The sequence below is a fragment of the Numenius arquata genome, chromosome 2 (genome assembly GCF_964106895.1).
Source record: "Numenius arquata chromosome 2, bNumArq3.hap1.1, whole genome shotgun sequence".
NCBI classification, from domain to species: Eukaryota; Metazoa; Chordata; class Aves; order Charadriiformes; family Scolopacidae; genus Numenius; species Numenius arquata.
The window spans coordinates 18348756-18364225 of NC_133577.1; the positions used below are offsets into that span (position 1 = coordinate 18348756).

The 15470-nt window shown below is 37.1% G+C and overlaps 1 protein-coding gene across 1 annotated transcript in view; it reads right to left on the reverse strand.

Moving 5' to 3' along the window:
- PDE10A (phosphodiesterase 10A) overlaps positions 1 to 15470 on the reverse strand; it is a 186699-nt gene that overhangs the window by 60462 nt on the left and 110767 nt on the right. Inside the window, exons 3-4 of the mRNA XM_074168084.1 lie at positions 12848 to 12876; positions 958 to 1078 (exon numbers count right to left, since the gene is read on the reverse strand). Of these exons, the coding sequence (XP_074024185.1) occupies positions 958 to 1078; positions 12848 to 12876 (150 nt within the window). The remainder of the gene's footprint in view (positions 1 to 957; positions 1079 to 12847; positions 12877 to 15470) is intronic.

The following is a 15470-nucleotide window of genomic DNA, read 5'->3' on the forward strand; positions in this document are numbered from 1 at the left end:
CTTCAGCTGTAGTATGTAAGCACATTGAGTTACAAGGCAAATGAGCCCTGTAAAGGAGATAGATATATATATATATATAAAAGATCTCATCCGCTTTACAAAAGAAAAAATTGTAAAAGGTAAGCAGACGCTGTCTCCTATAGCTTCTCACTTGCTGTGTATTAACAAAATCCAGTCTGAATTGCTGTGAGCTTGACATCAATATTCAAATAACCACTTAAGCAAAATCAGTAAACAGAAGTGGTCCTTTTAAAACATCATGTATATAAACCAGAACCATTACTTACCATTACAAAATGACAAAGTAGCAGGAAGGGTAAAACCTTTCTAAAGAGTTGAATGAAAGCTATACTGAACAAAGCTACTGATACTTCCTATTGAAGTCTGAGTATATCCACTCTCGCTAAAAAGAAGCTGAATTACACTTACATTATTATGGGGATTTTTTTTTTTATTTTTTAACTTCTGATCATGTATAGTATTTTCTTACCACAAAAAGCACATCATATAGGAAAAAAAAAATGGTTAAACAATTGAATGTACTTTGAGATCATGTGAAAAATATGCCCTCTTTCAGTAACTTCGTGGTTTTGTTTCAAAAGGAGTCCAAGTATGCAGTGATATTACTGATAGATTTTTTTTTTTTTTTTTTTTTTTTTACTTTCAACATTGACATTGCAACACTATCATAACCAGAATAGTCTATTCCTTGGTTTACTTAACAGGGAACTCCAATTTTGCAATTGGATACACAACTCTCTCCAAAGATGAAATTCACTTAAGTGCAGTCAGGGATTCACTGAGGAACAGAAGGCAAACTAAGTTCATACTGAGATAATATCCAAAGAAAACACTGTTATCTCTCAATATCTGTCTTTATTAATTAAACCACGTTAAGAGAAGTGCTGTGCACTGATGCTAAGTAACAGCTCAGAGACACCCGATTCTTTTTCTTACCTATTTTAATGATGCTACTCAGTTCATACAGAAGTAGTTGGTTATCTCCTCCTGTATCCAGGCGCTGTTCTATGTAGCTGTTCAATTCATACACTACACCTTGCATATTCGTATCCTGGTACTATGGAAGCAAAGACAAGAAGAAAATTTTAGAATAACTCAGATTTATTTTGCAGGTTTTAAACACATACATTCATTAAAAATAATGTGTTGAGATTTCAATACCGAGCCAATCGCAACTGTCCTAATCCAGCTGCCTGAAGAACTGGGTCACTGCCAAGCAAGAGGCGCAGCACTCCTCTCTATGCTCCATTAGACATTTGTTCAAGGTGTACTGAGTACACCACTGAGTTAGTAATTGCCTAAACTTGGCCAAGGTCTCATGACAATGTCTCAAGAAGAAGCTGAGATGCAACAATTACAAGGTAAGTAACCTTCAACTCCTTCCTTATAAGCTCCTACTCCACCACAAAAAGAAGGCAAACAGCTGCCTTTGCCAGCATCTTCCACCTCAAATTCATGAACCAAATGACAGAACCGTGCCAAGCACCGGAGCTTTGATGCAGTAGCTCAAGGAACCCAGCCTTTCAAATACAGTAGCAATTAACACCAATAGACTGAAGGACAGAAATCGCATGAGTCAAAATCATGCTAGTCACTGTGGCCTAATAGGCATTTGTTTCGTCTGAAGACGGAAGACAAAGCCAGAAAGAGATTACAAATCAGTTAGGATACTTAGATGGGAGCAATGGGGTGCTGGTAAGATGGAACAGCATGACATGGCTAACATCTCACAGGAAAGGAGAGGCAGCCTCTCTTCACAGGCCCAGCTACATTTGGCTTATCCAGCTTCTGAGTCCTGAAACCAAGTCCTGAAGGGCTGATAAAACTGGCAGCAAATGTGCGTGTGTAGCATGACAGCATCACGAACAATGATTTCACAGAAAGCAATACTTGGCAGTAAGCAAAGATTCATTTCCCTGCCTAAAACTGGTAATGTGGTAACTGAAGAAAATAATATAGTCAATTACTTATGGAACTCGGTGATGCAGTAAATTATGTTGCTTAAACTAAAAATGAAGCTGGTGATATTTAGATGAATTAATGTTGCTTGAAAGACTAAGACAACTTATCCTGCTCATTCATACTTTAGAGCCAAATATAATATAGACCAGACTAATGTAAACAGTACTATGGAAAATGGCACGAAAGTTCAGAGTACCACAGTCTGCTCATCACTCCCACATTTATGCGCACATATATAACTCTGCTCCATATCTCTCTAGATCTTCTGTCTGTAACTTTGAGTAAACCTGTACATGTGACACTTACTGATGGATTAAGCATGTAATTTACACAATATATTTCATGATATAACTTTTATTCCCACTATTACTTTAATGCATTTTTACGTACAACACACTATGTCATGACTAAAGAGCATACACCTAGGATACATTTGGCTTCTTCAACTCAAAAAAACCCCCAACAAACTCCACCAACAAAACCCCCCAAGTACTTTCTGGACAATATCAATATCCAATTCCTTTATATTAATCAGATCTTAATCTTCACCTTAAAATAGCTCCTGAGAACATACAATCTTCGCCGTGACCCCACAAGGTGTTCACTTAATCTATAGCTCCAGATGGACATATTAGAACATTTAAGACCTAGGGTGTCCAAAATGTTCTCAAGGTATAAGAAACTTAACAATTCTTTCTATAAATTGATGTGACAATTATAAATTTTGACAGCACTGTAAGGTCACACTGCGTACATGCATAAACTGCTGTAAGTCATGAGTTTACAATGCAGCATGCCATTACCATTATTAGAACCGTATGGCAGCTGGCAAGCTTCCATTGACTGTCCTCTGTTGTGTCCCACATTTACTACTGTATGATTTTTCAAAGGGAAAAAACAATAACATAGTTTTGTGAAAGTAGAATTTTTATACTTACGATATAGTGTAAGTAGCCATGTAACAGGAAAATGGTGAATGAGAGTCTATATTATTCACATGTGTTAACCGATATCTGCAAAAGTATGTGTAGCCACATATCCTAAAGCAGAAAAGCTAATCCAGCACACACGCATAAAACCTTTATCGTGTGGAAAAATGCCAGAACACGGGAATGAATACATATCTCTTCACCTGTGATGCACAGTCAGGATTTAAACCAAATCTTCAAATGTTAAAGCTAATACACTAAGAGAACACATCAAAATGAGCCCACTGGTGTAACAGCCAGGGCAGAATAACAACTTTCCCCATAATCAAGCAGCAGTTCCGCCTGCATAGTAATTACATAATAAGCTATGTGCCCTTTATCCTCACCTCTGCAACATACGCTCGCAAACATTTTGTGAGCAGGGCAAATCATTGCATGCATTTATGTGACTAAAAAGATGTTAGATGCATAATACATACAGTTGTAATACAGCAGATTTCTATTACTGAAAATCGGTGGATCCACAACTGGCCAGATGAACAGAATTTGTCCAGATTCACAATTAAGTAATTCTATGACTTAGATCAATCAGGAGTAAAGAATTATTCCATCATGCTGTAAAATGGTTTTATTTTTGTTACAGTGGAGTGAAAGAGGTTTATTTATCTGGTTCTAGCCATTTTAGATTGGATAACCACAATTATGTTTGGTTGAAAAGCCACAGTATTCTTTTTGAAACCATATATTTAAACACTGAATAAGTCATCAGCAAACCTTGGTACAAGCACTTTCCAATGCAGTTGCTAAGACAGACCTGCGCATATTTGGTGTAAAACATACTTTAGGAAAGTAATTCCTCAGAAAAATTCAACACACTTGGTGGAAAAAAAGTATTTATTTGCCATCAGATAAAGGATAAGTACTGTTTCTTAATTTGTTAGGTAGTTAAATTGGCAGCTTAAACATTTTTATTACTCAACTCCTTTTACTTAATTCATTCCTCCCATTGCTGCTTTTCTTCTATTTAAGATTCAGTGCCTACAAGTATTTTGGCATATTTATTCTAAAATTCTGAATTTTAGTAACATTATATTAAAATAATTCAAGTGGTCTAAAAACTGGTTTAGCGCTATTATACCACTATCATACTGGCATCATATTTCTAGTAGCTGCTTATATTATGATGCTTTGAAAAAGAACTAACAATTAAGCAGGGAAATCCTGTTCTAAATATTCAAATTTGTAAATATGAAAGGGTATTTTTGCAGGATTTATATAAAAATATTTCTACGGTTATTTGTCTTTAGAATATTGTGGTGCAAAAGAAGTCAGCAACCTATGACAGCTGATTTAACAATAGCGCTGCAACTTAGATCTAAACAAAGAGGCTGAGAATCACAAGCATTTTAGTCCATGAAAGGAGATACTGAAGTATCAGTGAGATGAATTTTTAGCATTTGTTCTGAACAATTAAGATACAAAAAAAAAAAAAAATTCAAGGACACAATTTAATCTCTAAAGTAAATTCTATGTATGACAAACTGAAGATTAATTTCCATGCTTTCATGCTTACAGGGTAGCTGTGCCAGGGGCATTTTTTGCTCCTGCAGATGAGAAAAAGCCCTTCTGCTGCAACAAAAAGCTTTCATTAATACGGCACAGGGTCAGTAAGTGCCAAGATAATCCAGAAGTTGATCGGTTTTCTCTGTAACTTCTTAAAATGTCTTCTGAATAACAATGAGAAGAGCAAGTTCCGATGTGATGCTTCCTCCCTACTACAAAGCTCTTTCTCCACAGCAACAAGAGCTACTGCAACAGAAACATGTCCTTTTACGGACCTCACAGCATATAACATTATCGCACGCTAGGAGGAGTTAGAATAAACAAACAGCTCAAACTCCATGTAAAGTGGAGAGGGATGGCCAAATGTACTTTGGGGATGCAGAACTTTGTTGGATGAGGAAAAAAAAGAAACCAAAACCAAAAAACAAACTGTGAAAGCCACAAAATGCAGGGGAAAGTGGCCACATCCAGAGAGATTTCTCCAGATGTTGCTTACTTTTCATTGGTAATTTAGGTATCTTAGGCTGGTTTCTGAGGATGTCACAGAGAACCACGTGGCAGAGCTCTCTGCCAACTGATGCAGGCGGCCTCTAGCCCACCACAGGGCTAGGAGGCCCAGAGGAGCACCGCCTTCTGGGAGGTGGCTGTATACTCCTGGTTCCTTACAGGCTGGATGGGGAAGGACAGCACAGGTGTTTTGCCCAGGAAAAAGAAGGTGCTGACCTGTCATATCAGTATGCCTCTGGGACTTTTGGGAAAACAGGGACCAATTCTTCTAGCAAACATCAAGCATTTTCCTTAAAAATTTTCAGGGCTCCTTACCCACCCTTTCAAGTACTATCAGTACTATCATATCACTTGAAATGTAGTGAGGCCCTGGGAAAGCAGTGTGGATCTTCATAATCAGGGCTTCAGGTCCAGCCCCTTATGCCATTCCAGGCTTCCCCTATTTCGGTCGCTAAGCGTGAGGAGCTGGGAGGCGAGGGCCACTGTCTGACCCTCAACACTGTGGGGGCTGGATGGACAGAGCTCTGTGCAATGAGGACATCAGCAGTGCTCAGCAGGCTAACATTATGCATGTTGAGTCCAGTGCCACCCTACCCATTTACAAGGCACCTCTAGAGGTGGCAGAGGGGCCACACCATGGATAAGTGTAGGCTATTCTGTCCTAGGGCACTTGAATCTGAGGCCATAAATGTAATCTGAGACAAGTACAGGCAAAAGAAAAAAACAAAACCAACAACAAAAAACAGCCTCAAAAAACTAAGGACAAAAAAGCATTGTGTGATCAAAGTTACACTCTTAAAAAAAAAAAAAAAAAAAAAAAAAGGACAAAAACAGCTGTTCAGGTAAGAAGCAATTCCTGGACCAGGATTAGGATCTGTTGGGACAAACAGAGGCTCTTGTAAGGAGCCTCAGTTGTTGAAGAGTGCTAAATCACTAAAAGCAAAGGACGTACATAGGCCGAGGAGATTGTATATAGACAAGGGAGTTTAAAATGCCTATTCTGTCTTTGGTTACATCAGGTAGCATTTCAGATACCCAGCTAGTACTTTATCAAACCACCTAAATTAATCTGTCAATGACAGCATCAAGACTTGCAGATAGTAAATCCAAGTGATCTGTGCAGCACTTTATACAAAACAATGTCCTTAGGCAGGGACTGAATCTCACCACAAACACCGAAGTCCTGAGACCTGAAGCATGACAACAATCTGTACCCAAACTTCTTCAGTCTTCTCTTTAAAACCAATAGCTATTTTCTTCTCTATGAAGCACACTACAGAACATAAGCAGCTGCTAAACCCAAAATGACCAAAATCTCCTGATAAACTTTCATCCAACACAAGTTTTCTTTCCTACAAAACTATAGTCCTGGCAACAAGAGTATTTAAAGTTGAACTAAAAAAAAATCTGCAAAAAAAAAAAAAAGTCCATTTCTTTGCAGTCTTAATGGTCTGAACACTTGCTTGACATTTGATTGAGATGTCGGTCTAAACTATTTCATGCAAGGTATGCTCATACTGTATCAGAAGTATAAAAAGACTGGTCTTGCATATGCAAGTTCTCAATGCCATTGATACCCACTTTATAAAAAAAGAATCCCCAACAGCAACACTTCTTATAAACAAGCATTGCAGTCACAAAAATAAATCAACAAACTAAACTGTTTGATGTCTTTTATTGAAATAGATCAGCTTTCCCTTCCTTTCAGGTAGAATTATGAAGAAACCCAGATCCATAGTTACCACCCTGATTTAAGAGACTTACTCTATAAATTTTCTGGTTGCCTCCATAATTTATCTTCTGGGAAGACCATCAACACGCAATTACAGTATCTTTTTGAAAGAAGTACTACATTTCCTTTAAGAATTTTGGGACCACTACTTTATTTGCCCACATAATAAGCAGGTTTTTAAAATGAAGCATATTCTTGCCTCTTCCCCCCCACTTTCCAAAAGGAATTCATAAACAGAGAGGAACATATTGGCAACCAAATCCAGTCCCTTGCAGGCAAAGGCAGCCTTCTAAGAGATGTTTTATTTAAAAGTACCTAGAATATTCATTCCATGTGTCACTACGCTTTACTGTAATGAGCATTCAGACATCTAATTAAGAAATAAAAAAAAGGCCAGAACTGTATCACAATAGTCACTACTTCTTTAAATGCAAGAAATTATTGTATTTTAGTTATGTTACTACATTTTTAATGATGAATGGGTCTAAAGAAAGAAATGCTTGTAGAAAGCAAGCCAAAATATTTAATCAAACCAATAATAAAGCTGGGAAAAGGACACAAACTTTTATTGAGGTCATTTTATGTGTATGTAAGTTAGACTGAGTACGTTTGATACGTATGTTTACGTGTATTGCTACATTCTGTAGACTTGGTACTGTCACTGTCTGCGATGTTTTGCATTGTTTAGCTGCACTGATGGCTAGTTTGCATCTTGCATAGAAACTGGTGTTTCTCATTTTTTGGCATAAATAACAGTCCTAATAACAGTGATAACATCTAAACCGCACATGTGAAGAACCAAAAATATGGGTCTTGATTTCATTCCAAAAAAACCTACCTACCCCCCCAAAATAAATAAAAAAAAAAAAAAAGAAAACACACCAAAAAAACACCCTAGAGAACAGGAATAAAACTGCTTGCTTGCTTCAAGGTGGAAATGCTGAGCCAATAGATGTCAAATCCTCAGACTGTAAAATAAAGGTAGAGAGAATGTGAGTGAATTAGAGTGCAGAGCTTCTGCACTGGTTTTCAGAGGAGCAGTGAGCTTGGAGAGGAAGCTCAGAAAAATCTCTCCTCTCCAAAAAATCAGAAGAGGTAACTGGCGTTGGCTGGAGTAACCAGTTTTGTTTAAACTTGGACACTGGAAAGCAAGAAGCTATAAAGAGCAGACTTTGCTGAGGTGATTAATTTTAATGCTTGTGCATAGCCTCAGAGAAAACTGCTTCTACACGCGTTTGTCTGACGTCGATTCTTCTTGTTTTGACTGGAGAGGACATGGGTTAGAACTTGCTCGGTAAATAAAGTTTAGCATTGCAGCACCGTACATAGGTATTTATGAATTGTTTGTTTGCACATCAAACACTGTTCATGACAAAAACAAAGGGAAAATATGAGATGACATTTGGTAGGATGGGCCCTATTACGTCAAAAGATGCAAACCAGCTCTCACTCTGCGTGGAAAGGGTTCACTAATTTTGAAGGCACGTGTTTCCCAGCCTGTTCACGTAGCCGATTTCCAAACCCTGGGAGGGATGGTGAGCACCTTCCCTAGGAGAAGCTTCTTGCCAATAGCCCCCATTCACTGGCATCCAATTCTAAACTTTCCATCAGTTCCTTCCCCGTTATCAAATGGTAACACTGAAATAAATTGCTTCACTAGTAATAGGAAAAACATATAATAAAAAGCGAAGGCTTGGCTTATGAAAAAAGAACATTATGACTGTATAGAAGTAACCATATAAGCTGTTATTAACTGTAAGGCTCATAAAACTGCATGAATATCTCAGTTATATCATCTTTCTAGATTATATAATAAAACAGCATAATGAGCTTCATTTTAACTTGACAAGGCTGAATACTGCTCCTCTTTTTTAAAAAGCTTTTTATAAAATCACATTCCCTCCTAATACTTGACTTGCAAGCACTCTAAAGACATCATGTACAAAATTAAAAATAAACTTCCTCATTTTCCTACCACTGTTGCTTATCACTACACAGTATCCACAAGATTTTCTTTATAAAGAAATCAGCTTATACAAGCATCTTCTCGTGACAATGGGTGCAATGCCATTTGCATCACTTCCAAAGGCTGAATATATATGTTTGTTCTAGTTCCCCTAACTTTTTGATTAATTCGTTGCTGTCTTCAGTTCTGGGACTGTGCAAAAACATTTAAATCCCACCTTTAATAAGGAAATACTACAGAGAATAAGCTTGCTTTGCCAATGTGTCACAAAAAGCCCAAACTTTTATTATCAGTTGCATGGTGAAGATACGTGCAATTACTGCAACTATTTACTGAAAACATACTTGCTAATTCCGTAACTGTCAGTGACATACCGTGCTGGGTGCTAGCTGATGCCAAGGCAGCTGCCAAAAGCTCCAAGTCCAAAAAGGGGAAAGGAGAAGATTAAAGTATTATTCCCGTTTCCAAGAATAAAGTACTGTAAATGAGCTAGTCACTTGCTAGGTAATAATTTTCTGGTATTTATATGGTAAACTTCTGCAAAGTGAATTGCTGTTGGCATCACCAGAGTTTACAAAGCAAAGGTACTTGCCAAAAGGCAGCTTCACTGCAAGTATTGTTCAAGTAAACATGGAATGGAAAGTCATTAAGCATAATGAACAACAACTAATTTCACTGTGATCATATCAGGAACATTAAGTATTTTTGTTTAAATTTCAGAATCTGAGGTACAAAAGAGCACACAGTGATCATGGGAAAGTTTGCAGCACGTAGAACAAAATCCTGGCTATAGTTCATGTAGGAATGGGGTTATTTTTGCCAACTGAAAAGAGTAACATGTCTCCAGTGCACACTGTTTTCACTAGTACTGTCAAAGAAGTATGTCTTCAGTCTAGATATACATAAATACATACGCACTTCGTGCTCAAACTCACGCTCCTCTTTTTTCATTTATTTTGTGGATAAAACAGCAAAAACAAATTAAAATTCAGCTTCAGTTTTCCTCATCAAAATAGTTCAATAGTTGGTTTCCTTTCTGAAATCCCTCTCTCCAGAAAACCACTTCTGTAACTTGGACGGATGGGATCAGCCAACACACATCTGCACAGTAAGTAAGCAGAAGAAACTCAGCATTTTCAAGGATGTTCACAACACTACATCACGTGAAAACGAGATTCTGTCCCCAGTTACATATATTTCATAAATACTGGAATCTAGCATGCAGAAAAAAAGTTCACAGGTTCACTGTTTGGTCACAGATACTCATGAGATATTTCATAACCAGAATTGTTCTTATGCCAAAAGCAGTCTATAGGAATCGGGAAATCTTTCCCCCCCAAAACCCCACCCATCAGCTACTATGTCAGGCTACACTAGAATCTGTTTACATGTAACTTCTGAACACCAAAATATTGATGAAATTGCTATAAGTGGACTGGATTTAAAAATAACATATTTTGAAAAGCTTCTTTTCTAGTCTACAAATCTCAAAATTTAAAATATTTGGAAGGTTTTTCCTACTCTTTCTTTGTTTCAAAAACATGCAATGTAATGCTGATAGCCAAGATTACTATTATACTTTCATTTTTCTACTGAGCTACTAAAAGCGGCAAAACTAAAAATGCAGTTCCCATACAACAGCATTTTTCAGAACTTCCTCAATTTTCAAAGTGTGAAACTGCAATACAAACCCCTGAAAATACTGAAATTTCCTTCCAATAATTCAATAAGCTTTTTTTCCCCCTCACCCCCAAAAAAATCTGGACACCATTCATCCCAATGCATTTTGCTGATAAAAAGAAAAAAGGGCAAACGAATTATAAGTTCAGTAGTTAGAGCCTCAGAACAAGTTTATGATCTTGTAGGTTTATGAAGAAAAAAGTTGAGGCTTTTTGGGGGGAGAAAGGGGTTAAACAAAAAATATCCTCCCCCAGTTTAATTCTCTTGTCCTGTGTAAGCACAATAGAAAAGGAGACTATTGAAGCAACTGATGTCACAACATATGACTATGAATGTTTTAATGTTTTCACTCTGCCCAACATTGAATGATGGAAAAAAAAAATCCAGCAATGAGGACCACATTTTTTCACATTTTTTCATTTCTACCTTGGTTCCTAACTAATAAAATATTTTAAACCAGTTGGTGATTTAATTCTGCAATAAATTTCCTTTCACTAACCTTTATTTTTGCTTCCCTGTGATATGTCTCTTCTTGAAGACATTTTCAGGAATTAAAAATGTAATACTTAATGACTTTAGAACTCATAATTCTTCAGTCAGCATGAACACATCTTTTTGTCTGAAAAATATTACTCACGTACAGAACTTTCCTAATTTAAATTCTAATTTATGTTCAGATTTAATTGAACTGGCATCTGTTTGAGCTGCTGCTGAAGAAAGAGGATGTATTACAAAGGTTTACATTATTATATACAGCATTATTCAAAAATACTATAAACTAACAAACATGTTCATTTGTAGTATGGTGCATTACTGAGTGCCCTGAAGTTTTGTACTTTTAAAAACAATAGTAATAGTGTAACACAGTACACACACCAAGTGAACAATGATTGATAGCTAAAAAAAAAAAAAAAGGGGGGGGCAGGGGGGGAAACATTTACTTTAGAACCAGGAATTGAAGTGACAGCCCATCCATCTTCAGGAACACTCTAAGTCACTATTTATGACTTTGAGGGGCTGAGTTGGCTGGGACCAACGTGTCTGAGAAAGAGAGGGGGCAACTGGTAGGGCAGACTCAGGGGGGTTCAGGGTTCCAGAGCTTGCTGCTTTTTTTTTTTGCCTCAAATACCTCAAATATAGTAACCTAGATATGTTTTGTAACTCCATTTTACAGAGTTTTAGGTAAAATGTGAATCTATTTACCAAATTACTAACAATTAAAAGGAACTTTCTTCCACATAAATAATTACAGCTTCTGAGATTTTTAGGCAGATCTTTAATTATTTTGAAATTAAAAAGAATATGTAGAGATACACTAATAACAATAATCTTTGTTGCACTGATAGGTATTTACTCCACTGCCATGACTGTTCAATACTAAGGAGTGACCAAAAAGTGTTATAATAAATTATTAGAACATATTAATTTTCACCTAAATTCTCAACACACTTACACATTCATAGCACATCAGGTATATGGACAATTTCTGCTTGAAAAAAATCATTTTAGACATCATTTAATCTCTTTTTCGTAGTCTTGTAAGAGGTGAACTTCAGTTCCCCCTTATGCCAGCCCTCTGCTCTCCAGGTTACCAAACTGAGGTTTCCACTACCAGCCCGTTTCCACTCCTTCCATACTCCAGTATTTTCCAAAAGACTTTTGCTGAGAGCAAGACCACCCAGCCAGTTTTTGCAGTCTTTCAATCAGCCTTATTTTTAATATGTCTGACACTACTGTGTTTCTCCTGGGAACATGAAATAGTTTATGCAAGACATTCAAGAAGAAGAGCGAAACGGGACTACAATTCCACCTCAGAAAGCTGTTAAGTGGCTCCCTCATCTTATATGAAATAACAGTTGGGTGCTTCAGGCTGACTGGACGCATTTGAGGGCAACAGATTGTCCTGTACTGATCTTTTGTCATTCCCAGGAAAGGCACAAGTTTCTAACAGATTCCCCTAACTCGTCCTCAACCATGGACTGATATTCTGCAGGATGCAGTATCAATCAGATGTAAAGATAGAGTTGGGAATTCATTACTGAATATGTTTCTTAAGATTTTAAATTACATTTCATACAGTACACTGCAAAGTATTTCAAATTAAAGATTTTAGCTCATCTGTAGCACAGCACATCTCAAAGGGAATTTTTAGATAGGGCATATTTCATCCCTTGTTTCCCTTCTGCTTGCCAGGCTGTTATGCTCACAGTCCCATGACTTTCCTGGTTCCTGTGAAGTAACTTTTTAAAACTGGATCATGAAAATAGTACTGGGAGAACTCTGAATTTGTTAATGCAAAATACCCTTAAATTTATTTACAGCCAATCAAGTGTTCCTAATATTTATTTTCCTTATTTACTGTTCTCTAGGCAGTCAGTACACCAATTTTTTTTTTTTCGCTGGAGATCCGCTGCACAAAAATCACCTCAAGTTAACACTGGGCCTCGGAGACTACACTTTTCAGAGGGGACAGAGAGCAGCACTTACCCTGCTGACTTCTTTAGGAGTCGATTCATCTAAGAGGAAACAAAACAAACAATTAGGCACTCAGGGAGGTTTCTAGACTGAATGAAGAACAAGACACTGCACTTCAAACAATTTTTGCTCCTTTGTACAAAACTTTCTAAAATGGTGCAATAAAGTAATTGAAATATCCTCAGACTACTATGCATTTACAATCTATTAAACTTCTAAATCTAAAAATGAATTCAAATTAGGATAGAGTGTTGAGGAATTCTGTCCTGACTTAATAAGGATACAAGATTTCCTGCATTTCATAAGTCAATTCACAGGCCGGTTAAACCAAAAGTCCTCTATCATTTGCCTACATTTATATTCCAGTTCAGTAAGGCAATAGTATTACACAGTCTAAAAACAAGGCCCTTTGCTACCAAATTCATGCCACCAATGTCCTATGTATACGAGCAAGTTAAAAGAGTAGACTTTCTGTTCTGAAGATCAAAGATGTTATTCCTGTTGAGTTCTTTGAACATAGAAAAAAAAAAAAAAAAAGCTTTGTAACCATAAGAATAAAAGAATATCATTGATCTGATCTAGCATAAAATGCTAAAAGCATATAGATTACAAGGTTTTGTATTTTTATATATGCACACACACACTATGTTTTGTCATTTCAAATGCAAGTAAACTCTCATTAATTTTTTTTTTTTAGTTTAAAGATGTAAAAATAAACACAGGTAGAATACCAGAGCACTAGATAAAACATCGATCAGTATTTCTGAAAATAAAGGGAAAGCAGTTATACAGCAAGAACACATCTGTCACAGGAAGAATTTCCAACTTCCAGCTCAAACATACCAAAAGCAGCTTAAACATACCCTTACAAACCTCCAGTTGGTTAGCTGTCTCTGAAAACATGAAGAGAATTATTTGTAACCTTTTATTTTATACTAGGAATCAAATTACTATGCTTTGGAAATTAATTATAAGTCACTAAATAGATTCAGTCTCACAGAGAAAGATAACGTGTTTATATTTGTGGCTGTTAATTTACACATATTTTGATACATCTCCATTGGGTAGATTTATCTAACTCTGTCAGATAGAGATACAGTACCACCTAGGCTGCTTAACAGCAGATACAGTTCATTTTCTCCAAAGTCTTCCCCAGGTGAAGGAGGGATCTCAAGATGCCCCTTGAGAAGGGCACATTTACAAGTATCTCAATGTTATCACCAGCAAAGGCTCTTCCTATCTTGTCATTTAAGACGAACTTTTAAACAATAAAGCCAGAAAAAAGTAATTCTAGAAAAGAGATTCAAGACCCAATTTCCAATAAAAGAACTCTTTTTTTGCCTCAGTCTTCACCCGCAAGGGCTCTAGCCACACCAACCAAGTCACAGAAGGCAAAGGCAGGGACTGGGAGAATGAAGAACTGTGCACTATAGAATCAAGCTTGAGACCGTCTGAGGAACCTGAAGGTGCACAAATCCATGGGACCTGATGCGATGCATCCATGGGTCCTGAGGGAACAGGCGAATGAAGTTGCTATGCCACTATCCATCACATTTGAGAAGTTGTGACAGTCTGGTGAGTTCCCACCGACTGGAAAAGGGGAAACATAACACCCGTTTTTAAAAAAGAAAAAAAGGAAGACCCAGAGAACTACAGGCTGGTCAGTCTCACCTCTATGCCTGACAAGACCATTAAAGCAGGTCCTCCTGGAAACTATGCCGAGGCACAAGGAAAGTAAGGAGGTGACTGGTGACAGCCAACATGGCTTCATTAAAGGCAAATCGTGCCTAACAAGTTTGGTGACCTTCTACAACAGGGTTACATTATTGGCAGATAACAGAAGAGCAAGTGACATCATCTACCTGGACCTGTGCAAAGCATTTGACACTGGCCCGTTTGACATCCATCCTTGTCTATAAATTGGAGAGACATGGATTTGACGGATGGACCACTCAGTGGATAAGGAAACTATCTAACAGTTGGCTAACTGAAAAATGAGTGATACCAATAAAAATAATCTATTTCAAAACTACGAGTGAATATTAGTCTTCTCTTACATCCAATCAAATGATATACCAGTAATTTACACAAGCAGAACACGGAAATAAACTTAATTGAGCTATTTAAGGTAGTTTTGTGGTTTCCAATGCAACGTATAACGCATACTCTGCAACGTTCAGTGACGTTATCTTCCCTGACAAGATGAATCTCCATACCAGTTTCAAGAACAGCCAAAGCTAGACACAAAATCCATCTCCCCTACTACCTGATTTCTGAAAGTGAGCAACAGAAGATGTGAACTACAAAATAACAGAGTGATGACACTTTCCCTGGAGTATACTCTCAGTTTTCAGAAACCAACAGATCGAACATTTCCTGAATTAGTGGTGATACTTTTCTGTTTAAAACATTAGGATAGGGTTTTCTTCCTCACACTTTTGGGGGTAGGAGATGTGTTAGATTCTGTTTGTTTGAGACACCATCCTTCAGCATTCACAACAATCTCCGAGCTCCACGGTTTAAATAAATACATATTATGAGAAAACTATCTCTATTTTACTTTGAATCTGCACATTATGAATTTCATCTAATGTCCTCTTATCTATGGAGCCTGTGATTCTAAAAATGTCTTAAA